At 43.0% G+C, this 26,719-nt stretch overlaps 2 protein-coding genes, 1 long non-coding RNA gene and 1 other non-coding gene across 6 annotated transcripts in view; 1 reads left to right on the forward strand and 3 right to left on the reverse strand.

The window, feature by feature from the left end:
- Nucleotides 1-13,278, reverse strand: part of CRCP (CGRP receptor component) — a 33,992-nt gene extending 20,714 nt beyond the window's left edge. The window contains exons 1-5 of one of the 3 annotated variants that reach the window (XM_069791332.1): nt 13,139-13,274; nt 10,654-10,832; nt 9,553-9,589; nt 6,084-6,182; nt 2,791-2,885 (exon numbers count right to left, since the gene is read on the reverse strand). In XM_069791332.1, the coding sequence (XP_069647433.1) occupies nt 2,791-2,885; nt 6,084-6,182; nt 9,553-9,589; nt 10,654-10,745 (323 nt within the window). In that variant the 5' untranslated portion in view covers nt 10,746-10,832; nt 13,139-13,274. Of the gene's footprint in view, nt 1-2,790; nt 2,886-6,083; nt 6,183-9,552; nt 9,590-10,653; nt 10,833-13,043; nt 13,063-13,138 lie in introns of those variants that run through there. The other 2 variants (XM_069791333.1, XM_069791334.1) reach the window with 2 other exon arrangements.
- Nucleotides 13,279-13,356: 78 nt separating this feature from the next.
- LOC138686765 (uncharacterized) overlaps nt 13,357-26,719 on the reverse strand; it is a 29,079-nt gene continuing 15,716 nt past the window's right edge. Inside the window, exons 12-15 of the long non-coding RNA XR_011326080.1 lie at nt 21,340-21,479; nt 20,859-20,998; nt 14,565-14,666; nt 13,357-14,449 (exon numbers count right to left, since the gene is read on the reverse strand). This is a non-coding gene — a long non-coding RNA (uncharacterized lncRNA). The remainder of the gene's footprint in view (nt 14,450-14,564; nt 14,667-20,858; nt 20,999-21,339; nt 21,480-26,719) is intronic.
- On the reverse strand, nt 13,363-13,433 carry TRNAG-GCC (transfer RNA glycine (anticodon GCC)). The gene has a single exon. It is a non-coding gene; the product is annotated as a tRNA-Gly (tRNA).
- Nucleotides 17,807-26,506, forward strand: LOC138686764 (argininosuccinate lyase). The gene is made up of 17 exons (XM_069791329.1): nt 17,807-17,912; nt 18,015-18,077; nt 19,415-19,609; nt 20,553-20,636; nt 20,965-21,021; nt 21,283-21,380; nt 22,039-22,116; nt 22,547-22,624; nt 22,769-22,821; nt 23,190-23,252; nt 23,456-23,570; nt 24,240-24,324; nt 24,499-24,558; nt 24,837-24,920; nt 25,188-25,268; nt 25,641-25,747; nt 26,255-26,506. Exons 2-17 carry the CDS (start codon nt 18,066-18,068, stop codon nt 26,403-26,405), a joined length of 1,401 nt encoding a protein of 466 aa, XP_069647430.1. The 5' UTR covers nt 17,807-17,912; nt 18,015-18,065; the 3' UTR covers nt 26,406-26,506.

The following is a 26,719-nucleotide window of genomic DNA, read 5'->3' on the forward strand; positions in this document are numbered from 1 at the left end:
GAAATGATTAAATCCTTTAGTTTTTCGTTTATTTAACAACAGAGCAGTGTTGAAATTATCTTGGTTATGAACCAAAGGGTAGTTCAAAGTTTCCTTGCAGGCATTACTATTTTAAGCACTTTAACATAAAGTGCATTATATAGTAATTGCACACCATATGCTTTCTGTGTTTTGGTGTGAAGAGGCTGCCAGATGGGCTTTGACACTTCTAGCTTGAAGTGTCTGAATGGAAAAGATTAGAAGAAAGAAGTGGCGCCAGGATCACACTAAACAATTCTGTTTCTTATTTTGTAAAGTACAAGGCAAATGCAGAGTTGGCAAGTTCTTTACCAGATGACAGAGATATTAACAAAGTAGAAGTTGTACAGCATGCTCAAGAAACTAAGGTATCACAGTCCAATCTGAGTTCGGATAAGGCATAAAACGTGGTAACTTTGTAACCTAAACTAGTGCTTGGCTCTTCACTCTCATCCTTCTGCCATTATTCAGAAGCAAGTGACTTGGGAATAATTCTCTTGCTTATCTTACAGACTGATTCAGAGAAAAAGGACAGAGAGGATGATACCTAAAACCAAAGGCACCTCCTAGTAAACATAAAAAATGGAATAGTCAAAAAGCTCATTTAAACCTTGTAACTATTTCAACCTTTGCAGCAGTGCTATATTCAAGCTCACAGAACAAGCTGGCACGGGAAGGCGAGTATTTGGGTTTATCTTCTACAAAACAGCCAGGCACTACAGGAGACCGAGAGATTGTGTAGCCAGAATTTTCTGCATTATGACCCAACATCATTTAGTACTTCACTCTTGGAGACCCCATATGGGGGAGCAGATGCAGTCAAGGTGATAACAGAGCTCTCCTGCCTTTTTGTAAGAGTTAATCCCGAGGTCCTGGTCAAATTCTACCAGAAAGAAGTTTAGAAATGAACTTTAAAACAAACAAACAAAAAAAAACCACCTTTGACTTTTAATGGGACTCTTACACCTAACTCATTCAGTTACTTCTGGGAAATCCTATTCTGCCTTTCTAATTTGCACTGGCTTTTTGCCGTGATATAGTATTCCTCTGGCGCTTTTCTAAACTGCTGCCATGTACAGACTGAACAAGCTTATTTCACTTCACATAGGATGACTGTTTCACATTACCAGAAACGAAGGATGCTCACTACTTACTCAAGAACTAGTTTGCTGGCAATTTTAAGACACTCTCATTTCCATACTATCAGCTCTTTACAGTAAACAGAGTATTTTCTCCATGCTTCAACACCTCCGTGTCAGAAAATAATTAAGATACCTTGCCCACTACATAAATTAGTATCCTCCTATATAAAATGAGCTACAGGAGGACTAAACACTGACATACCGACCTGGCAACTTCCGTTCTACAAAAGAAAGCACTACAAGCGAAGTTACAAACCCATGACAAAGCTTCCAAGTACTAGCACCCCTGTGTCTGCAATGACAGCAATACTGTGATCAGAGCTGCTGATATACTGGATGTGAGCATAATTGTTTGTAGAAAGAAGGCACTGAAAGTCAACAAAATAGCTGACAATCTGCTTTCTACTCAATTTACTATCCTTTGGACAGGGTAAAAACTTGCCTTGTAGCACTGCACTCTCCAGACACTCTCACTTTGCATTTCTTTTTGTGACACAACCAAATTATTATTAAGAGCCTCCTTCCCAGAGCATGAACTCCTTGGGAGTCCTTCCAGCAGGGAAGAAAAATGCAGTCAGTGTCTATACAGCATAAAACTACTCCTTTGTGGTGAAGAGGGAGTCATTTAGGAACAACTAAATCTTTGGGTTTTCTGCTTTAAAAATCAGTTGACTGATTAGAGCTATCCAAGCAAGTAGCCAATTGATTCAATTTCTTTTGGGTCTGATTATTTACAGCAGGCTTCACTCACACTCTGGAGAGAGGTTTGAGAGAATCATGTGTTTCAAGCACTGTCAACAGGTGTTCAGACCACTGCCAAAGAGGAAAAATGCCCTTTGAGTCTTCTTGTAACTCTGAAGGAAGTCTTTTATTTTCTATGCAGGACTTTGCAAAATAAGAAGAATGAACTGTAAGTTCAGCTTTCTTAGAAACTGCAGGGCGGGGAGCAAAAAGTTGATTAACACAATATTTAGGTAACTGAAATGTATATCTCAGAAATCCCAGTGGACATAAATATCAGCGGACAAACAGCACAAAAAAAAAGGATGAACATCTTAAGTTTGCTAAATGCCAGTTACAGAGCATAACCCTGAGAGATGATCTGTTGTAGCTGGGACTCACAGATTCACACAAAACTTGACTTCAGAATAACATTCTTTCCCAACCATCTATATTAGGATTTTATTTACTTATTACCTCCCTGCAATACAGCCTCTTAGGTATGAACGCATTTTTGCTTAAGTAAGTTCATAAAAATAAGGCTGATAATAAACCAAGATTGGGTTGGGGGTTTTTTGCCGTTTACAACTTACAACTTCTGCCTCAGAAAACATTTTATGAACTCTGCTTTGTGCTTGGACCAGGTGAAACCATGCTAAAAAACAAAATACTGACAAGAATCCGTTTGAGAAATACATTGGTAAACACAGGCCCACTTAAGGAAATACTCATCCATGTAGGCACTAACAAGTGAAGGAAAATATGTTTGGATGAGTATTTAAATAATAGCAGAAAATACTTAAAATACCTTGATCAAAACCAGACAGATTATCATACTGTGTACACAGGGATCAGTTTTTCAACATTGTCATGAGTTTATACTTTTATTCAAAGACACATTTCTACCTACTTGGTTAGCTTATGGCCTTTCATTGCTAGGAGGAAATCTCTCACAGTCTCAGGACTCTGGTATCTACAGGGTGTTTTTGAAATGTACTTCAGTGTCTGCAAGGGATAGAAAGAAAGGATACATTATTTCACAGTTACTATTTGCTTTACCACTTGTGTATGAAACAAGCCCATTTTGAAAAGTCTCCTCAGTACTACTCAGAAAAAATGGAAAAGTCAATTCAGGTTTTGGGGTTTGGCTTTTTAATTTTTTTTTTTTTTTTTTTTTTTTTTAACAGTGGGAAGTGCTGTCACAGGTGACACAGATCACTCACATTTTTCTGTCTTCAGTAACACTATAATGGTATTTGCTGAGGGAGTAAGAAACAGGCAATACATAACTACAACTTTATGTAATGGAAATTACATTAGTACTTATCCAGAAAGCCCCAGTGAACTAATTCCATAAAGACATGACCCACTCAGCTCATTACACACCCCAGTGAGAATTACAGCTTTGACTATTCCCCTCTGTGGCTTTGGACAGCCATTTATCTGATCTGTTCAAAGCCCAAAGTCGCATGTTGAAGAGTACAGGAAAGGAGTTTTAGCTCTGTCTACTAAAAAGACACATGATGTTTGTGAAAGACATTTGCTTTCTTGGTTTGAAATAATCTCAGGTGATGCTAAGACTGTGATCAAGACATACTTACAGCTGTGCTGAATAGTATCACTCAGATGCAGTTTTCCTTTTAAAACCAACAAACATTTAGATTCAAAGCTAGGTTAAAAAGGTACCAAGATATGGGGTTTGGGTGGGTTTTTTTGGTAGTGTTTATTTTTTGTTGTGTTGTTTTGTTTTTTAAAAGCAGTAACACTTCAGAAAAGTTGAATACTATTTTTCAAACCATGTTACCTTCTGCCAAGTTTTCACGTGCTCAGTGCCAGGGATACTCTCACTGCCAACCCATAAATAACTCATTAAGCTCTCCAATCTGTGGTTGTTTTCACCCTTATATGCATATTTGGCAATGCTTTCTTGAAGTTCATAGAAGCAGGTTAGGTGGGTTGTCATGAAAATCTGCAAGAATACTGTAGTCTTAGAAATGTATACCTGACTTGAGACAATTCATCTTTGCTCCATTTTTTACATGTAACACCTACCAACCTCAGCTAACTTTTGCAGCAGATGTCACATCTGCTTGCTTTTTTTCTTTCCACTGGAAGTAGCTTAGAATCTTCCTGAATGTTGCTTGTTGCTTGGATTAGACCCAAAAATGATGAGTTGGAAATAATGACGATCAATGAAAAAGTCAAGGAAATCCCTGCATTGTCTGCATTGTGTGCATCAGCAACTGAAGGATTTAAAAGAGTATTGTCAATGCTTGTTTTAAATTAAGGAAGAAAATCTTCATCTGTTGATACTGCATAGTTACACATAAGGCTTAAAAGTATCAACACAACTGACCCATGATGCACTAACTGGATTGCAAATACAGACACACATGTGGTAGGATACCACATGCAGAGATCATCTATAATAATAATAAAACCCCATAAAATTCTGTATGATACTCTCTCAAGTTTCTTTCTCAGAAAATCTTTAAACTGAATATTTGTATTTAAAAAGTCAGAAGCCAAAAAAGCTGAACCAGTATTCACAGAGCAGAAAACAACAGATACTGGGAACAAACAGACTTCAAGATCAGTATGGCAAATAAGAAAATAAGCAAATGTATTTTTAGTGTATTTCCATTAAAATCTGTTATTTAAAAATGCTACATAAAGGAAAACAGACTTCAACAAGACAGCATAATTCATCCTACTTAACAGATACAGTGCTGATGAAATATGAATCACTGGTATTCTTCAGGACCAGTTTCATTGGACTACTGAGAAATATATTTAAAAGCACAATAGGGTGTTAGATAACCCTCCTTTCTGTAAGCCCTGTCTGACCTTTTCAGATAAAATGAAGTTCTTATTCACCAATAACGACTGAAATGAAATCACAATATTGTCATGTAATAAAATTATTTAATAGGAGTAATTTCTTTTCCAGTTTAGTCTTTTTTTGGCAGTTTCAAATCAATTAAAACACCAGGCATACAGCAAAACATAGCTCCAGGTTAGCAAGCTTTATCTAGTTACTTCAGTACCAATGGATACAAGCCTGCACGGAGCTCATGAAGACATACTCAGCCTGAACAAAGACAATGCCGTAAGATCAAATTCTGGTTTTCTTTCAGTCAAATATGAAGAAAATATACTTAGAATTTACACCAACTTCTCTGCATGCACAAGAACGAGCATCCTATAGGTATTTAACATGTAGCAATATAACAGGGCAATTAAAGCTTTAAGGTGCATTCTGACAAAATATACTTACAGGATCTCTCAGCTGTTTCAAAGAGGTACAGGAAGAGACTCTTCGTCTCCATGAAGATTTAAATTAGATTTTTTTGTAAGCCCCTATTTTGTTGAATATGAGGCTTAGGAATTACAACTCTATACCTTTTCAAACAAAGCCAGAACTAAAACAAAAACAAAGCCTAGGCCAAATCTTATTCACATGAGTAGTTTCACTGCTCAACGGGATTACTCATGCAAGCAAGGCAAACTGCTTTCAACTTGCTGCCAGTCGTGGTGCTACTCATGCAATTCTCTGACACAGACACAACAGGTCATACTGCAAGTCTGTTATGAAGTTGCTAATTTATTTCAAATGTTAATATTTGTATTACACGATTTAAAAAGTTCTTCCTAGCAATAGATTAAACATCAATTACCAGTCTGGCATCCAACTGATGTTGCTATCTGTACATGTGATTTTGTTATTCTTTTGACAAAAAAAAAAAAAAAAAAAATTAAAAAAATTTATTTTAGTTGGATATTATTAGTTTAATTCTGTTAATAAAAAAATACCATATGCGATCTGTGCCTCAGCTTTGAAATCATGATTACATGGTATCATCAATTCATCAGATGATAGCAAGTTCTGCCCTGGGTCTTAAAAGGATAGAATATTTGGAATAAAAAAAAAAAACAAACCACAAAACTAAACAGTTAAAAAACAGGGGGTTTTTTTATTCTTCTTGTGATAAGATTTTAGTAAGACCAGCTGCATGCCTCTGCCCTGACAGTGCAGTTAGCCTACAACCTGAATGAACTGACCACAGAAAAGTGACAAATAAAATATTTTACTGTGTTTTTTAACAGGGGAATTTTGATACAAAATTATTAATATACAGACCTAAGGATGTGAATTACTCCAACTTGGGCTAATTTGCAAAGGAATTTCACTGTGCTACTCACTTCATACATGATTGTGTTCAGATTCTGCTGACCAGAGCTCTGCTTGTTTTTTCCACTCTCTTTGCGCTGCTGCTTAAGATCAGTAAGTAACTGGAACACCTGGAGAAAAAAAATAAAGTGTTTTAGACCATTTGCGAGTATTTTACCTAAAAATACTACAGCAGGAAAACATAAATGAACAATGCAAAATCCTACCAACCAAACAACAAAAAAAAGCATGGCTTCTTTGGTGAACGCACCAGCAATGAAATGAAAAATGTTTTAGCACAAGAATGATGAATAGGTAATTAAATTGCTTTTTTAAAATTGTGTCTATTTTAAGCAGATTTGCAGCACTTGTTAAATGTTATCCAAGAGCCCCAACAAAGACGCTGCCAGGATGAATCTATCCTACTTGTTTATCTTATCTCATGTCCTGAACAGAGTTGGGTCATACCCTGCTGTACTGGCACAGAGCTCCCATTTAAACATAAGTGGTGCTTGAAGCAAAATGTCACACAAGTTTATGGCCCTACTGGGTTTGTTATGACAGATGTACCTATAATATTAAAATGGATATATATTCTGTCTCACAGAGATGCAATTTTACGTTATCTGCAAAAAAAAGTAAACTCTACAAGTGTCACGCTGCCAGGAACCAACTAAATAAAGGCTTGACCTATAGATGCTCCTGAGATTAGTGATCCTATTGTAAATTCCAGTGGAGTTATTCATAATAGTAAATGTTACAGTGACCAGCATGGTGTTATGGTATGTTAAGCCACAAAGATTAAATTAGCTCCCTATTTCATCACAACAACGTAATACAAGCAGACGTTCCTGAAACAAATGTAATAAAGTTGTCTTCACATTTATGATGCAGTGAATATTAATGTAGGACTGAGATTCAGAGGGTAAGTCTGAAGGGAAAGAAGACATTTTGATTTTTGCAATTGTGCTTTGTCAAATCTGTTGCAACAAAACATCTTTATTCATCATAGACAGATATGCACCAAAATATTGAGACAGCATCACAATTACTCTTTTATTCCCATATTAAATCACATTAGGTTGAAATTTCTTCAGATGTTTTGCTTCAGGCTTTACGGTATATCCGGAGCCAATAACCAGAGCAAAGTAACAGACCGCTTCTTACTGTTTATCCCCTAATTTTTAACTAGCTTCATTCAAGATCCAGATCCAATGGCATTATAAACTGACAAGTCCATAGAAATAAAATACAAACATTTCCAGACAGCGAGAAATAAGAACATTACCAGCTACAGATCCTGCAATTACTTTATACTGCATCTTCTACGAAAAAGGAACACCTTGTGTATCAACCACCAGTAGTCAATCCTCACTTGAAAGGCAAAACTGAAGCTATGAACTTTTATCTAATAAATACTTGAAGAAAATATAGCCAGTGACAACGAGATACGAAATCACAACTCCAAACTCACAGAATAAATGTAGGCATAGGACATACAATATGTCAGTCTCAAATACTCCTTTCAAACACCACTTTCTGTGCAAAATATTACCTCGAGAATGAGAATGTTAGCTATGCTAGTCAAATTGCAACTGGGAAGAGGAGCAAACAGAAAGAGATCGGTAGTTTTAGGGGAATCAGTACTTTGAAGAGCAGTGAAAAGCCATGCCCAAAAGCCTATAGCTGCAGGCACTGCAAATCCCTTCCTGCAAAGAAACGAAAGGCTGCATGCGACAACTGTGCTGTGAAAGGGAAATGAGAAATAAGCACTCTCATCAGTAACTTCGTTTTCCACTTCCTTTTGCTCTTTTTCAACACACAGAGTATATTCACCAACAAAAAGACTCAGCTGAAGAAAGTTCTGACTGAAGAGCATGAAGAATGGATTCTGCAATTCTCCCTATTCTGGACCAAACCTTAGGACATCTACAGATTTTACATAATGTGACTGACACCACTACTTGAACCTCAGCAGGCAGTAATACCTAGATTCCAACAAATATCTCAGCAAATGAAGAAGAAGGAAGCAGAGATGATTTTGCAATAAATAATCTCTGAAATACTTGCTATTTTCTGTACTGGAATAGTACATCTTTTAACAAACAGACACTTAATACTACTTTGGCTGACATATCATCTATGTCTTAGGCAAGACAGTTCTTTCCAAGTACCCCATTAAAGCCCTTCTAAGAGTCACCAGATGGTTGCTCTGCTATATGCAGACAGATGGGGCTCAAGATAAAACATTTCAAGATTTATTTCAGAATAGGATGAAACAGCTGTGCCACTTTCAGGCTTCAGCAATAAAACAATATAAACAACATACTTGGGTTATTAAAACCATTCAAAAAAGTGACATTCATAAACAAAGCACTGAAATCTTTCCACTACCTGGCTGAAATTAAACCAACACCACCACTATATTTCTTTCTACCTCACTAAAAAAATACCTTTACTCAGGAGAGAGGAAAATTATTCAGAACTTACCTACACTAGAAAATAAGATTTGTTTGTTTTTTATTTGTATGGCAATATTCATTGTTTGTTATGACAGGACACTGCACCTTCCCCATGACACCAGATCAAAGTACATCACTGGCTTCCAGGAGTGTTTATCATGAGTAACACATCTAAGATCAGCAAATGGCCTCATGCCTACTATAACCTAAACTGCTTTGGAAACACCTCAAGATCTTTAAAAAAAATACTGTCAAGCATTCAGAGATCTAAGACTGTGCTTCCAGTAGCACTGGCTTTAATAAAACTATGCATTAATGAGTTATAGGTTCTCAGATGATATTGCACATTACAAGGTTAAATATGAAACACTGATTCTAGCAGCAGCCATCTGTGAAAAATGTTTGAATTTTTCTGCGAGAATTTTTATTTGCAATATTAAAGACACTCCAGCAATCAGTGTGTCATACACTTGGTGGTATATTGGCTTATCACAAGATAAAATAAAATAAAAAAAGATATTTTGGACATTGCTGCCCCGTTACAGAGATGTCAACATTCTTGATCTGGGATCTGATACACCATACATCATACAAAGCACCAGTCAATCCACTGCGCTTCCCACATACACAAGTGTTTTAAGATGTGGAGAATCAAATCCTAAATAACAAACCACCATACACAAGATGATTCAACAAAACCACACAGCAACAGCATAAATACGACAAGGCTGAAGTTAGTTACTGACATTCTACAGATCTGCTCCTTGTCTATTTGAAAAACATATTTATATTTGTTTTTACAGATTTGGGACCAATGAAATAATAATACAGTACCCATTACTAGTGAAAACTAGTAATTTTCTAGAAAACTAGATTTTCTTTAAAAAGTTTTTTTCTTAATAACAAATCAAACGGAGGTAGTGGAAATCACATACAGGTCTTGCTGATTGCCACTGGCAATTTTCAGCTTCCAGAGTATACAAGTGACTGATTACAGCTTTAAACTGCTGGTTTAAAACCGGGACACAGATAAACTTACCTCAAAGTTACTTAGCAATGCGGCATTTGCATCTTTTCTACAAGGAAAAATGAAAATTATTAATATATGTTCCAAATGAAACTGACTAAAATTTTTCTTTGCTGAGTCACGCAGACTCTAAGAGAACAAACGCTACTTTCATAAAGTTAAAAAAAAAAAAATCATCAAGAGATCTATTTTTGGTGATTCTACAGTTAATAAGTTGTTGCCACCTCTGGAAAATATTTTTCCATATTTTTAGTAGAATCATTACATAATTACACAGTATATTTTGCACAACTTGCCCCATAAATCATAATACACTTATAATCTTTTTACTCAGCCACACAATTTCATTCACTCATCCAATTTTACAAACTAAAACCAAATTGTCTTACCTCTTTCTTACAAAAAAGGGCCTCCAGTTTTATTTGAATAAAGACTGACAGCAAAAATCATTCAGATTACACACACTATTTATTTATTAGCCAAGATCATAGAAAAAGAAAATACAGTTACTATTTTTAGCACAATGTACGTGTGTGCATAGATATAGATATGGCACTGTATTTACACATACTGTACTGAGTAAAAAACCCAAAACTTACTGCACTTCCTCTTTATTTATTCTTTGAATCTTTATGTGGCTACTCCTTTATTAGCAGCTAAGGCTGAGTTTCCCATTTTCCACCAGCCAAACACTTCCCCATTAATTCTGTCCCAATTAAGCAAGAATCATTATCCACTGCTAGTAGGCTGAACGCACCGAGTCAAGCACATATTTAGACTAATCACACATCTATTACTACTGCATATTGGAATTTTATATTTTTAAATTTTAAAAAAGGGAGAAAAATTGACACAGAACATCATGTATTTCCCATACAACACGTTCTGCTGAGCAGTCAGTAGCCACAACAACAGAAAGTTTCCATACAAAAGACAAAAAAGGCCTTTCTCAGGTCTGTGCAGCAGCTTATGAAAAAAAGAAAAAAAAGGTACAATGTATTGTTAAGCACCATTAACTGTTTGAATAGAACTGTCACGTTCATCACTTTCAAATGAGTTAAATGCGTCCACAAACTTCCACAGGTTCTATCATTGTTTTTAAATGAAAAGGACCTTCTAAAATACGCTGAGATGAACTTCAACTTCCATTTCGCTGACTCGAGTGAAACTTCAGCAAGTGAGCTCACACACGCATTAGTTTTCATTCATGTTTTACAAACCATATAGCTTTTGTTGTTAGGTAAATGCAATTCTTCAGAATGTTTGCATTCAGGCTATCACTACAGAAATCCCTATGGATCAAAGACATTCTTTGTTAGAAATAATAATGCCATAGAAGAATTATATATGGAATTATTCAGTTAAATAAGTAAAAGGGTCATATAGAGTAAATACATTACTATGCAAATGAGTCTGAAATCTATCTGAAATTAAATTATTTAAGACAAAAACACTTTGTCATTCAGAAAATTACTTTTTTCTTCTAACAATGGATAGCAAATGAGTCAGTCTCAAATTCTTCAACAATTTTTGTTGTGCTGAATAACCAGAATTACAAACTGATAAACAAGACCAGTTTCAAAAACTTTTGCAGAACTTATAAAGCAGAAATACAATTTTCTTCAGTCCTAACTTTCATGAAGCAACTATTAATTTTACATTCAGAAAATAAGAAATTATAAATAATGAATTCTAATGTATATTTTTAAGTAGTCAACTAAACAGTATGCTTAATTTTTACAAGATTAAGACTTAAACAGAAAGGAAAAAAAATGTCATGTTAAGACCAAATGTAAAAATTCTTTTTAGAATCTTTAAATAGGTAGTATTTTCCCTGATTTTAGTCCAAACCAAAATATTCTTGAGAAGCTCTTCTGCATATATCAAAAATTATCTTAGTATGTGGCATCACACCTCTAAAAATATTACTGACACTTCATGGTTTTAAATGTACTGCTTAAAATACTTTGCATATTTAAACCCCAACATTTTCTGGAGGGTTCTTTTCTCTAATAACAGATACTTCTGACATGGTAAGAACTTAGTGAGGTTCTCCTAGTTGCACAGCATCCCTCTATAAAGTCCATTGGGCAGGAGGCAAGAGCTTAGTAAGATTAAATTCCAACAGTAACTCAAGTGCAAAATGGACTAAACTGTTCCATTCCAATGCAAGGGACATTCACCCACAGCTCAGGACTTCAGCCTCCAGGTCTTCTAGCTCTGATGTGCCTTCCTATTGGTACCAAAAGAGGTAGACCAGTAAAATAAATTGGGCTACTCAAGGTAATAAAAAACAAGTGGATGTATAAGCAGCATCACGGACTTACTATTAATGGTACCAAAAGCATATTTCTCAGCAGGGCAAATCCTATCTTTCCTCACATGGACCAGCAACTTTCAGCCTATATATGTTTCACAGCATTTTTACAACAGCAAGAACAGCTCATTTCCCTGCAGGCTGCTACTCATTAAGGCTAACGTAATACAAACCCATATTTCAATGGATGTTTCTTATCTGCTTTGGAATTTTATGTATAGAATATTTAATTGTAACAGTATAGAAGATTTAATGATAAAGCATCCATGAATAACGTGAACTCCAATAGGTCAGCTGACTTTGGTGGATGCTGGCATACATCCTACAGAACTGGCATCCTCTGTGCCCCCGCTCATTAGAAACCAGCGCCACGTACACATATATAACCACAGACTGTAATGGGCTCCACGGACCTAATGAGTTTCTAAGCTTCAAAATAGGTCAAACCCTATTGTTTTGGGCCCAGGTGACACACATAGCGCTGTCAGCATAGGAAGGCAACAAAACTTGCTGCCTAGGACGGCAGCCTGGGGGCTGGCTGGTGTAACTACCCCAAATTACCAGCTAGCCAAAATTTTGACTCCCCTCTTGTGTGTCCAATAGCTGGCACACACCGTTCGGTTTTCTCCTCCAGCATGTTCAGCTGCTACAATGAGTTGTCTACCTGAGGCTCACAGGAATAAGTCTCTCCCAGAGGCTGCAGCAGTGGATTCCCGTTTCACCTCTCCCATCCCAGAAGAGAGAAGGGAGCACAAGGGGACAGGGGAGATGGGGACGGAGAGCGGGATTCCAGCTAACCCACCGACGCCTTTTGCCCAAACAAACAGACGCTTCAGCAAGATTTTGAAAGCAAACGAAAAATCCTCAGTTTCTCCACAGAATGCCTGAACACGCTGCTAGTTATCGGGGTGTTAAAGGCCCAATATATCTACCCGCCCCCCCATACACCTCAGGCAGGCCCATACAGATATACACCCCCCCCCACCTCAGACAGGCCCATACAGATATACCCCCCCCACACACACACCTCAGACAGGCCCATACAGATATACCCCCCCCACACACACCCCTCAGGCAGGCCCATACAGATATACACCCCCCCACACCTCAGACAGGCCCATACAGATATACCCCCCCACACACCGCAGGCAGGTAGGTCCATACAGATGTACCCACACACACACACCCCGGCCCCGGAGCCCCCACTGCCGCCACGGAAGGGTCGGAGCTGGGGGGGAGGCGGCAGCGGCCCGTCCCCGCTCCCTCCCCGCCGCTCCTTACACCTCCATCTTGTCCGCCCCGGGCGCAGCCGCACGCGGAGGCCGGCCCCGGCCGCCGCCTCGCCGCGGAACTTCGCCTCACACACTCGTAGCCCGCCCGGCGAGGGGAGTGCGGGGCAGGTCGGGGTTGAGCCGAAGGAGGCTTTGGAGACCGGGACGGAAGCGGAAAAGGAAGGAGAAATAAAGTGCGGGGGAAGGCAAGAAAAAAAAAAAGAAAAATCCAACTGCATTGGCCGGGAATCGAACCCGGGCCTCCCGCGTGGCAGGCGAGAATTCTACCACTGAACCACCAATGCCGGTGATACTCAAAGTTTTCCCGCCACGTGAGTTGTAACTCCTTTCACAGAAAACGGTACAATAAATCTTATTTGTGACAAAACATGTTCTGAAAAAAACTACTCAGGTTCTGACAGCTAGCCACTGTTAAGCATGATGACAAGGGGAAAACAGTATTGTAGAGGTCCTTCCAAATAAAATCTAGCCATGTGCAAACAATACTGTAAGGCTGAACTAGTGTAATCCTGCTATTATCTTTTAAGCACCTCTACAGACATTTTACCAGGCTTATCAGCATCATATGTCTTTTCCTACCACCACTGTGATTCTTTCTCATTTAATATATGTGCCATTAAATTTTGCAAGAGCCCTTTTCATTCTTGAGAAAACTGAAGACACTTCACTGAGTGCAAATAGCTGAAAGTTCTATTGGCTACAGCAAGGAAAACTGTCTGGCTCAGAGACTGAGAGCCAGGGAAACATTAATTACTTCATTTTGCCATTATCTCTCAGGCAAAAGTTTATATGCAAACACAACACCACTAACTCCCTAAGGAGTCACATACACACACACTTGCTTGTTTGCAGCAGGGCTGTAAGAGCAAACTAAGGAACCAAATGGACTAGACTTGTGCTCACAACCTCTGTCTTGCAATACTAGCACAAAATCCACCAGCCACTTTTCTCCTCAGAATCAAGCCAGAATAAAGTGCATTTCCACTTTTGGGACTTTGATGCTCCTTGGGGTGTTGCAAATTCTAAGCCAGTTCTGAATAACGTGAGCAAACTGCAGCGCTTCAGGAACAGTCTTCAGTGCCAGGACAGCAGGCAACAACCACCTCCCAGCTCTCCAGGAACCATCATCATCAGACACCGAAATGCTGGACAAAGTTTAAAAGCCTACTGCAAAGCTTTTTCTGCCCTTTTCAGTTGAAGACTCATAAAAAAGTTTCAGTGGACATGTGGACCCCATCACATACAGATTGTAGTACAGATAGAAATTCATTTATACTCCAGAATAATTTGTCATGGAGTCCTGTGGAAAAAGAGCCAGGAGAAAGGTCATCAAAATGCTGATTGACAGCTGTTGGTCTGACCCAGTGGACAGGATGCAACGGATGCTGTCCTTTTTCATGTCAGGATTAACTGACCTTGTAAATTGGCCAAAACCGGCACAACAAATGCTCTGTAACTTCTCTGCCATGTTTCAAACTCTGCACATGAAACTGCCTGTATGCCAGCTCCCAGTCAGGCTAAAGGGAAGAAAAGAAGGGAAAGGATGTCAGCTTTCATTTGAAAATATCATATTTCTAGACTATCAAATTTCAGAGTTTTGTTCCAGAAATCTACTAATCCTTGCCTGCCTCTCATCACTCTCTTTAGATATGGGTTCAGAATCTTCAGCATACTAATTTTATTTCTCCTTTGCTTCTCCCCTTTGTATCTCTCCCCAAGCACCAATTTATCATCTCCATTTTCACTGTTTCTCCAAAAGTTTCATTCCAGATCTTTGCTGATACATTTTTACAATCCATGATGATGATGATGCCCAATCCCAGCAGCTGGGATGAATGAGCATAATACAAATGCCTCTCTGAACAGCTTTCAGGTTTTTTTCTAATAGAGACATTATTCCTAAATATTTTCCAATGGAGACATATAGCCTGTTAGGGTGTAAATACATACATGGACCAGCTACAGGTCCACTGACACCATGCAAGGGAGAAAGGGAATATCCAAGAGAGAACTCGTTACCCTTACATACAACTTCTCAGGAGATGAGGTGATTAGCTCACTTCACTTTGTTTTTAATTGCTGCACTTTAAGTGTTAGACAGTTATGCTACACCATCCATAGGGAATGCAGACATAGGTTTTTCTAAATGTGCTTAGCATGTCAACATTTTAAGCATTGGCTTGTGATTGTTACCACTAAGGCTTGGTGAGAGAGGGGCCTCGGTATTAACTATTGAAAGCAGGGGGCCTAGTAATTGCTATTGAAAGCAGATCTGCAGGGTATTTGTATTCTTTGTCATGAAAGATGTTTACTGTATTCAGCATTTCACTGATCACCCTATAGTGTCTTTTTTTCTTTTACATTCAAAATTCATTAAACAAAGTTTTTTTTTTAACAAAAAATGTCAGCACCGCTTCACATCAGTCTAGCTGACAGTGCGTTTGACTAGCACTTTCAGCTCATAGAGCTTTTTTTCTTTTTCTAAACCAAAATGACAGTTAAATAAGAATGTTTTTAAAGAAGGTACACTGTAGCAGTTTATGCCATCCTTTTTCTTCACTGGACTCAGTTATGAAAATAAGTCCTGTTATGAAAAGTGCATTTCTAGAGACCACTAAAGCACTCCTTCAGAGCTGCACTCCCCAAGTATTGCACTCTTCCAACAAAAATGCACTCTAAAAGAAATAGTAAGGTTGTGACTGATTACAAAAGCAAGCACAAATAAAGTTCAAATCTTTGAGGGCATTAAAATATATTTAATTAAACTTCTCCGTGCTGCAAAATGGGCAATTTCCTGTCTAGTACTACCTCATTGTACATCAGCTTGGGAAAGGGTGTAGCTGGGAATATTTATGAACAATGTGCCATTTGCTGTGCCAGAAGGGAAAATAAGTGGAAGACTTTTCCCTCAGGCCTTCCTTGGTATTTAACTGTGGGGTGGGGATTTGGGGGGGGTCATCTTTCTATTTCACTAAGCAAATAAAATACTGAAAGAATATGATGGGAAGTGGAGAGACATTCAAACCAGAACAAATAGAGAAGACAGTAATGAGAGTACATTTCAGTGTGCATTAGAAAACCTATTTTGCAATGCTATTTCACGGTTTCCCTCTTTTCATCTCTCCAGATCCAAGTGTTGTTAAGAAATCCTATTTCTTCAATGTTCACTTTTACGTTAATGCCTTCTGCTTGGATTTACAATTTCATTTCCATTTTTCCTATAAAATTATTACTTTATACTCTACACTGCTTATTATAAAGAAATGATAGTTATTGCCTGTTTCATCTAAAAATGGGAAAAGAGAGCATCAATAATCTGAGATACAAACTGGGACAGGAGTTAAGCAGTGTACTACAAGCAAACTAATCCCTATGAATTTTTCTAAACACACACAGCGATACTGCTGACAGATCCATGTGAAAGCACGCGTCCTTGCCACATGTAGTATCAGACATAGATTATTAAGATCTTATTGACATAGTCACTCTGGTTATAAATTCAGTGCTTTTATTTTCCCAACACACCAGCAATCTCCTGTCAAAGCCCAGAGTAAGAACAAGGACACTCCTAAAGGGTGAAAAGGACAAGAAAAGTAGTAAAAATGAGCGATTTCAGAATAGGAAGGAACATGATCACAAAATGATCAAGCACTGTTTCCTAGTGTAAATGTCCTATTGTAAAAAGGAAAGGGAGATAAGTTGCAGAACTGAGAGAAGAGCAGAAAAGGACAGGAGGGTCAGTTAAAGGGAAGAAAATAACCCAACAAAATGCGGATGAGAAGGTTGGAATATGATTCCTGAGCTCTCTGAAAGGTTTGGACCATGCAGATGGAAAAATATGACACTGTAGTAGTACACTCAGTAAGGTGAACCAACAACCATTCAGCTTTCTGTGGAGTGGCTGCAGAAAAGAGCCCTCTGTGTCTGAGGAGTTAATGAGAAATTGGTTCTGAGCCATAGCTTTGCGAGTGGCTGTTCCCAAAGCCCTCTCATATTTTAAATCAGTTCTTTACTTCCATATTTATAGGGTTCGATGAGTTTAAGATATGGGCTTTTTGCCAAGCAGAGCACAACCTCACACCCCACAGCCACAGTCTGTGGCTCACAGGAGCCTCTTGGCAAGAGTGACCCCATGCAACTGGTGACAGCAGGGAAGCCCCAAAGCTGGAGCTGCAGCATACTTACAAGTGGGGTGAAAAGTCTCATCCCCACAGAAATGGGAACGAGCAACTAGCTCCCATCTATTTTATTCTTGTGTTTGCCGGGGTGACAAAGGGGACAGAGCAACAATGATCCAGCCATCATATCAATTACATTCATATCAAAGACTACTCGTTAGGGGGGTATGACACAAAGCGATGGGACTCCTTCAGTACAAGGACATTCCCAGAAAAGGAGCTGACCTGTCCGCACACAAGACGACCCTCTGGCGCTGCAGGAGCACTGCCTAAAGCTACCCCAATAACTTCACTAATAAGCAACACGACAGCGTCTCTCCCAACCCTCCTCCTTGCAGCAACGCTGCCTCCGGAGGAACATCTCTTCCTAACTTGCTCGTCATGCGCTGGTCGAGCAGAGACCGGAGGCAGGAGAGAGAAGGGCGAAGGGGGCTGAGAGGAGGGGGACCGGAGCGGGGCCGTCCCCGGGGACACCCCGCCCCGCCGGGGCGGGACGAGCCGCCAGCCCCGCTCCGAGGCGTGTAAAAGCGGGGCGGCGGGGCCGGGGAGCAGCGAGCGACCAGCCGGGGCTGCGCTACGGAGCAGGTGAGCGGGGCCGGGCGGGCACCGGGGACCCCCCACCGGCACCGGCACCGGGAGCGGGGCGGGCGGCAGAGCCTCACCTCGCCTCGCCTCGCTGTTCCGCAGGTTGCACCAGCTGCCGGGATCGCCGCACAAACGAGCAAAACGTCGTCCGAAATGGCAGCCGAGGTGAGGGTGAACTTTGCTTCTCCGGCGGGGCTGGTCTCGGGGTGGTCTGGCAGACGCGAGCTCAACTCCGTGATGGCCCCAGCACTGCGACCTGCCGTGCTCCTTCGGGTGCTTCTCTACTTGATGTGTTTTCCCGGGTTTTAAATGGAGAAGGGGACAGCAAACGTCTTTGCTGCCATAGTTCCGACGCCTCACCTCTGATTCTGGTGGTGAAAACCCACAGCAGCGAAGATACACTTAGATGCCTCTTCCCCCTCCAAGCACTTAGCCCCCAGCACTGGCCTCTCACGCCCCATCCCCTCTGCCACTGGTCCCAGCGGACCGGTTTCCCAGCCAGGAGCTGCAAAACTTTGCTTTTTCAACTCCCATTTCGCCTCTGCTTCAGAAAGAGATCTCCAGCACCCCGTAACTTGCACCCTGACCTCCGCAGGCTCCCCCCTGCTCGCCTCTCAGGCACACAGTTGATGGGGAAAGGGTTGCTCGGGTCACCGGCCCCGGGGTGCCGGCCCCGGCAGCCGCCCGCTGTCCATGGTAGCTCGGCGGGCAGCCCGGCAGCCCGGCGCCGCGCAGCTTCAGGGACCTTTTGGAGGGTAGTTTGGGGCTGTGGGTTTTTTTCTTTCATTTTAACCGAACATTTGTAATACTGAAAGGTACCCAGACCTCCCTTTTTGCAGTCCACTCCTTAACCAGTTCAGTTAATCTTAACCAGTTTTATGCTAATTTTATGCCAAAGCTTGCAAGAACATCATGGACTCTGGAGATGCTTCAAACGGTAACTTCAAACACTTCATAACGTGGCTTGTGCTGGCCCACAGCTCTTTGTCAACCGAGTATTTTCTTATAGTCTACCTAAAGAGTGGGAGTTTTTTAATTATTATTTCAAGTAACAGTAGATACTAGCTTTCATATATCCCTGACTCCCTTACTTTTTTTCCCTGTCAGGAGACTATCAAAGGGTCAGTGATCAGCAGCTGCCTTAAAAGAGAGATCCACGCTGGTCTTGCACCATATGCCCTGATATTCATTTTCATGGACAGGACATACTCCCTCCAGAATGCTGCAGGAGTAAAGTATCTTGGAGGATTCCTGAGCCACACCTGACGCCTCAAGGGCTAAATGCTAGTGACAGTGACATGTTTTCCACCTCTACAACTACTTGCCAAAGGTCTTAAAGTCCAGAGCATTTCTGGTCAATGGTACAGCAATGGTACAGAAAAAAACACTCCTGAATATGTCCTCAGTTCTACTTGGATAAAGAGTGGGATGGACATTAACTGATTTTTAGGGGATATATCGGTAAGTCTTTTGAACATGCCTCTTAACTTCATTACTTGCAGGGGGATAAAATGTTGGGAGGAAGGTTTGTTGGAAGTACAGATCCAGTCATGGAGATGCTCAGCTCTTCCATTACCTGTGATCAAAGACTGTCTGAGGTTGATGTCCAGGGGAGCATGGCATATGCCAAAGCCTTGGAGAAGGCTGGAATCCTATCTAAAACTGAGCTGGAGAAGATCCTGAGTGGCCTGGAAAAGGTACTTATTTCCTTTACATCTGTCACGTGTGCTGGAATGAATGGCTGCTTTTCTGACAGCATCCGTAGTAGCCTCCCTGAGTTGCTGTTCTAAAAAGCATCTTTAAATGTCCCATTCCTTAGAGCTAGGCATGTGCTGAAGTGCTTTCCTGAAAGGGATTGCTCTCCTACATCATAGACATGACAAGCCCATGCGTATTGCACTCGGTACTGCTGGAGACATTCTGGGCAGGGGATCGATGCTCAAACTGCACCCCGCTAAAGGCACCAAAGCCCAACAGTAGGATGTGAACCAGTGACAGCCTGAAGCCCTGATGCGCACACTGTCAATGCTCCTTATGGCAGCCCCGGTGCCTCGGTGAGGTGTGCTGAGTGTGACCTGCCCGCCCATCCTCTTCAGACTGAACATTCACCAGGAACTGTTTCAGTATGAATTAGGCATATTCTTTTTCTGCTGGCACTTGGGATCGTTCTGAGTCTGGCTGCCCGAGTTAGGAGAAGGCAATGCATAGCATTGTATAGGGGTGAAGAGAAGTCAGCAGCTAAGCGCTTTTTTAAAATATCCATTGTTGTTGCTCACCCGCCACGGACAATGGTGACACTATACAATGTGTGTATAGGAAGATCTTTGTGGACAATGCTAAAGCAATCACTGACATTTCAGCTCACTTTGTCGTTGCAATGCTTAAATCCTCCTGTAGCCATAACGCAGCAGGATCATCATGGGTAGAGAGAGGAATCCCACCAAGTGCAGTATAGAATACCAGGATACAGCAAGCAGCCAGCCTTGGCTTGAAAGAACAGGAATGTCAGAGCTTGTGTAAGACTTAACACTTTGATTTCATTGGGAGGGCAGAAGCTGGTATTTGCTGGGGACACTTACAGCCCCCACGCGCAGCAGGGTAACCGTAGTGGCTGACTGGTGTTTCTGCTGATGTTTGTAGATCTCTGAGGAATGGTCTAAAGGAGTCTTTGTGGTGACCCAAAGCGATGAGGATATCCACACTGCCAACGAACGCAGACTAAAGGTTTGGGTCCTCTAACCTCTTGTTCCCATTCCTCTGTAGCTAGATCTGCCTGACGTTAAGTGCATGCTCCTCTGTCCCACTGTGAAATTCCTCTGGACCTTGTGGCACTGAAACCCCAGGTGCACAATCAAGTGTCTCCAACACCCTTTTTGTGGAAGGAGCACTGTACAAGCATAGAACCCAAACTTGCCCTTCCCCAGAAGAGATCCCATGGCTACTCACAGGATCCTAGCGCTGAGTCCCTTGCAGGCAAGGAGGAGGTCTGCTCATGTGGAGTCTCCTTCGTAGAATACAGAGTCGCTGATAGAAATCCTCCTTTTGTCCTCAGGAGCTGATTGGAGACATAGCTGGAAAGCTGCACACTGGAAGAAGCAGGAATGATCAGGTATGTACAGAACTGGTTGGTTTTCCTCCTTCTGTACTCCTCCCCAACCTCAGTTCAGGAGACCATGGACCAGAAAGGCCTTTTGCTGTCCTGCTGGAGAGCAAGATATAGTGAGATTACCACATCAAAATTACTAAATGATGAGAGGAAGATGCAACTTTCCATCACACAGAACAAGGAGGGGTTTACTTTGCAGTAAAAGTGGCCAGTCACTAAGTATGTCACATTCTGCTTTGCCTGTCTGTGGCCAATCTCATACAGGTTGTGACTGACTTGAAGCTGTTCATGAAGAATTCCCTCTCTGTCATCTCCACTCACCTCCTGCAGCTCATTAAGACCCTGGTGGAACGCGCTGCCATGTAAGTCCTCTTCCATATCCATGGCCGTGGCCTTGCTGGGGCTGGAGACTTCTAGGCTTGCTCTTTGACAGATACTGATCAGGGCAGCAGCAGAGTCTCCTGCGGAGGAAGTTACAGACAGGCGGTGTGTGGTAGCACAGGGAAAGAAAACGGACCCCCTTTCTCCACAGTTCATGTCACAGAGACCTTCCTCTTCCCCCAGTCTACCCTAGCAAAGAAATTGCGGTGGGAGGTCCACACAAGACTTCAGAAGGCACCAAAGCCATCTGAAGGAGTGGGGAACTTGAACGTGTTTCAAGTTGCTACGTATGAGAAAAACTCAGCTGTGTTAAGTCCCTGTATAACTCTCCTCTTCACACACCACACTGCCAAATGGTGGTGGACTGGGGAATCTTTGCCTGCCACAGAGGGATTGCTGTACCAGGCAATCTTCCAGGGAAGCCTAGGGCAGACACACCACACTGGAAGATCAGGAGATCTAAACCCAATGTGCTTAGGTTGAAAGGTGAAAGGCAGAGAAAGAGATAGACCCAACTTCAGTACAACACAGGCTAAAGATGTTCTCTTTGCGACCTTGCCAGGAAAGCCTGGAGTGTACCTGCCACTGCCCTCTGTCCTGACAGCAGCTGCTCACCTCTTTCTCTCCTTTCACATGCAGAGAAATTGATGTTATCTTGCCTGGCTACACCCACCTGCAGAAAGCTCAGCCCATCAGATGGAGCCAGTTCTTGCTCAGGTAACCAACCACCTTTCACACTTGGCTGAAGGAAGCCTTCTCCACCCTTGGGGCCCTGCTCAGCTGGAGCCTAGAAGTGCATTATGCTCTGAGGGGGCAGCCGGGGGTGATGAGAAACCAGAGGTAACCCTGCAAACTGGAACAGGAGCTCCCCGTGTTCCTGTGTGGCTCTGACCAACCGGGCACCCAAGCACTGTGTGGGCAGTGGAGGCCGACTCCCTGTATGCTCCATCCTTTGCTAATGGGGTAACATGGAGAATCTTATATGGCTGTTAGCTGTTCCATTTCAAAGGGCCTTAGTGCCTAGTCTCCCTTTCAAGCCTCTTCTGATCGAGAGGGGTTCCCAGGCTCCAGTCTTGGCAGCATACTGCTTGGGAAGAACGTGATGTTTTGTGACTTCACATGCTTCATCTCTCATGTCCTTTCCTAGCCATGCTGTTGCTCTGACCCGTGATTCTGAGCGCCTGGGAGAGATAAAGAAGAGGATCAATGTCTTGCCTTTGGGAAGGTAAGGTCTACTGTTTGTGTAATCACTGGGCCTTGCTTTGCTCTGCAAAGTCTTCAGAGGTGCCTTCCCTGCTTCCTAGAGCTCAGTTTTGGTTGTAATATGCAGGGTATCTTGTGTGACTTGTGTTTCTTTCTCCCCTGGCAGCGGTGCTCTGGCTGGCAACCCACTGGAAATTGATAGAGAGCTTCTGCGTAGTGGTAAATGTCTCCCTATAATTGAGTGGCACAGGGCTACTTGTAATATCTAGGAGGGAGGGAAGCATTGATATATGGGTCCCACAGGCACCGTAATGCACTGTCCTGGAGCCAAAGCCTTTCTTTCATAAGGCTTTTCACTGCAATGAGACAGGCAATGCCTGTGAAGTTGGAGCAAGAAGAGCCACCTCTGCTGCACACTGACTGCCTGGGGCTAATAATAAAGACACCAGTCAGTATAACACTTAAGCATGTTTGTTTTCCTGGGACTATGCAAGGACTCACAGTCACCTGCATGCTTGGGTAGCCTGATGCATTCTAGCTCCAGACAGGCCAAGCCTGACCTCCTCTGTCCATCACCTTCCTTACAGAGCTGGACTTTGCTTCCATCAGCCTGAACAGCATGGATGCCGTTAGCGAGAGAGACTTTGTGGGTAAGCACAACCCAATCACATCTTCCCACCGCTATTTTAGAAACAGGCCTCTGAGACCTTCCCTGTTAAGCTCCTTTAACAAGGGGAATGAAATCCCTCACTAGGAAATAACTCCAAAGCTCCAGTCAGGGCTCCCTGGGTTGTCAAGCAAACAAGCACCTTTTTCACCCTGATTTCACACCGATTTCCTGCCTTCTCTGCAGTGGAATTCCTCTCTGTTGCCACCCTGCTGATGATCCACCTTAGCAAGATGGCTGAAGATCTCATCATCTACAGCACCAGCGAGTTTGGCTTTCTAACCCTCTCTGATACCTACTGGTAGGTCTCTGGTCTCTGGGGAGTAATTCTTCTCAGCTATCCTGTCCTGAGAGACTGAGACAGTGGTTGGGGTCTCCCTGCTGCACAAGGCTGCCACAGCATTAAACGGCTGGCAGAAAGGCAGCCATAGGGTGAATATTCCGCAGTAACGATCACTTATTTCTGATTCTGGTAACTCAACCAAGGCTGCATTCAGCACACACTCCTCCCCAGCAACTGCTGGCAGAGAGAACTTCCTCTTCTGCTGGGATTGCCTGCCAAAGCCCTTCCTTGACTAGCTGGGTTTGCAGTCCTAACACATTTCCTGTCCCTCAGGGCGGCACAAGCACAGCCCTCCCACCCTCTCTGAGTTCACAGCAACACTTAGGCTGGCCTGCTGATACCACCTCTGGAGGGCTTGGGGGCAAGCCTCCTTTTTGCTTCCTCTTTGAGAGGTGGGACTGCATAGTAGCTCCAGACAAGACTGCAAAACCAAAGGCTTTGCTGTGGGAAACATGAGAAACTCAGTTAGTGCACTGCTTTCCCACACCCTAAAAAAGTGTCCAGGGAAGGGGGACCTATGTGTCACTTTTGGAGGACTGGGCCAGTATGCCACAGGACCTGTCTTAGCCTGTGTCTGTAGGGACTGGGGTCTTGCTCACCGTTACACTGCACACACCTTTCTTTCAGCACTGGCAGCAGCATGATGCCTCAGAAGAAGAACCCCGACAGTCTGGAACTGATCCGCAGCAAAGCTGGACGAGTGTTTGGACGGGTGAGCCTGCTAAAGAAAGAAGCGGGATGGGGAAACTGCTCATACCAGGGCTGAAGAATCTTCCTTCTTCTTGCCTCTGTGTGAAGAAATGTGCCCAGTCTAGGCTCTTAACCTCTGCTGGGGCAATGCACTTCACTTCTTACAACTCACTGCCTCACCTGTTTCTCTCTGCAGTTGGCTGCTATTCTCATGGTTCTCAAAGGACTTCCAAGCACCTACAACAAGGATCTGCAGGTAAAACAGATGTTAGTTTTCGCACCATCTCTCTGAGCAGACATGGCCGTCTTCTGCTCCTGAGCAGTCTTGCCACTACATTTCCCTGCACAGACCCTGCTTGTGTGCAGGATGCTGAGAAAGGGGCTGAGGCACGGCACGCTGCAGTGGACAGCCTGGCCCCTAGCATGAGCCCCTGGGATGACATGCCTGCTCTGCCGGCTAGGCTGCTCAGGCTCTTGGGTTTTTGGGCTGCCTCAGGTTGACTTACAGCAATTTCCGTCCCTGTTCTAACGCAGGAGGACAAGGAGGCCGTCTTTGATGTTGTGGACACCTTGAATGCTGTGCTCCAGGTTGCCACTGGAGTGATTTCTACCCTCCAGGTAAGGCTTCAGCCTCTCACTACTGAACATGGTTGGGGCACACATTCTGGGAGTAACACGGGTAAAAGAGCTCTGGACTGGTCCTAAGATGAAGGCTCCTCAATACCTCACCCATACTGCTCATTATGGCCCCCACTGTCGGCTGCTCAGGGGGTCAGAGGGTCCTTTTAGAGCCAGGTCCCTTCCAGATGAAGTCCCCTCACCGTGACCACTAACATGTTCCCGTGGAGGAGCTCATAATAATGTCACCCTCTGACTCTCCTGCAGATCAACAAGGAGAACATGGAGAAGGCACTGAGCCCTGAAATCCTGTCATCTGACCTGGCTCTCTACTTGGTTCATAAAGGAGTAAGTATCAGAGGTAGACTTGGAGCTGCGATTTCTTTGGATGCAGAATACTGCTCAGTGAGGGCCTGAGATGAGGCCTTCTGTTCTGTCCCCAGGTGATGATCAGTCTGGGTCAACAAACACGAAAGCTGGAAACCCATTCTTTACATGTATCCCAAGTAGTGGAACTGCTGCCGGGTGGACTTGATAGTAATTTACAGGTGGAGTTTTACCTCCTAACGCCTCCCCTCTTCACACCCCAGAAAACCCGGATTCAGATTGCATTGCCCTAGTGAAATCAAGCCAACCAAAAAAGACAGCACATCCAATTTTTCCTTTGAAATACACCCCAGTTGCCTGGTCACTGACTGCGGCCTCTGCTTCTCACTGCAGATGCCATTCAGACAAGCCCACACTGCCTCTGGGAAGGCCGTCCACCTTGCTGAGTCTAAAGGCATCACCATCAATAATCTCAGCCTGGATGACCTGAAGAGCATCAGGTTTGTATCACTATTATTTTGCCATGACTCCCCTCAATAGGCACATATCAGCCTCCCTGCATATGGGCCTCCTCATGGTGCCCTTCCCCAAAATGCCTGGGCCAGACAGCACCCCAAAGTCCTCCTGGCCTGAATATCAATGCTGCTACTGCTGGGCCTGAAAATACCAAAGGGGGACAACATCAGTACTGTTCAGCTCCAGTGGGGCACAGGCAGCAGCTCTTGGGAGGGACTGGGAGAAACTCATGCCCTGACCTGGAGGCAGCAGCCCTCTGAGGAGTTTGGCTCCAAACTTCCCCATTCTCCCCTTGGAGCTGACTCTTTGGTCTGCCACAAGCAGCCACTGTCAGGCAGTAGAAGGGCAGAAGCAGGGCTGCAAGGAGGGCTTTCCTCTTGGAAAAAGGCTCCGTCTCCACTCCCTCGCCCTCTCTGCAGGCAGGGAGCACGTAAAGCCAGCCAACAGCACCCAGCGCTCTCCACTGACCCCTCTTCTCTTTGCCTCCCCAGCCCGCTGTTCGGCAGTGACGTCTCCCAGGTCTTCAACGTTGTCAACAGCGTGGAGCAGTACACAGCCATGGGTGGTACTGCCAAGAGCAGCGTGACTGCCCAGATTGAGCAGCTGAGGGACCTGCTGAAGAAGCTGAAGGAACAAGCTTAGAGTGTGGGGAGATATCCCATGGATGCAGCGTTGTGCCTATCACACTAATCTGAAGTTAATAAACACTGTGGTGTTGTAGTTCACTGGAACTCCAGTCTTGCACCTTTCTTCTTGGGGCAAGATTGAGATCGGCTTCCTTAGCCCTCATGAGGCTTGGGGAAATGTTCACTGGTGTGAAAGAAGAGGGTCTCTCCCCTCCCTGGCAGTGGAGCTGTGTTATGGGGTGTTCAAGCTCTGGGGGGCTGGCAGGTAGAGAGCAGCAAGAGTGTCTGTCTACAGCAAGAGACCTGAAAACGTGTCTCTTGGAGGGGAGG

The sequence above is a fragment of the Haliaeetus albicilla genome, chromosome 9 (assembly GCF_947461875.1).
Source record: "Haliaeetus albicilla chromosome 9, bHalAlb1.1, whole genome shotgun sequence".
Taxonomy (NCBI): Eukaryota; Metazoa; Chordata; class Aves; order Accipitriformes; family Accipitridae; genus Haliaeetus; species Haliaeetus albicilla.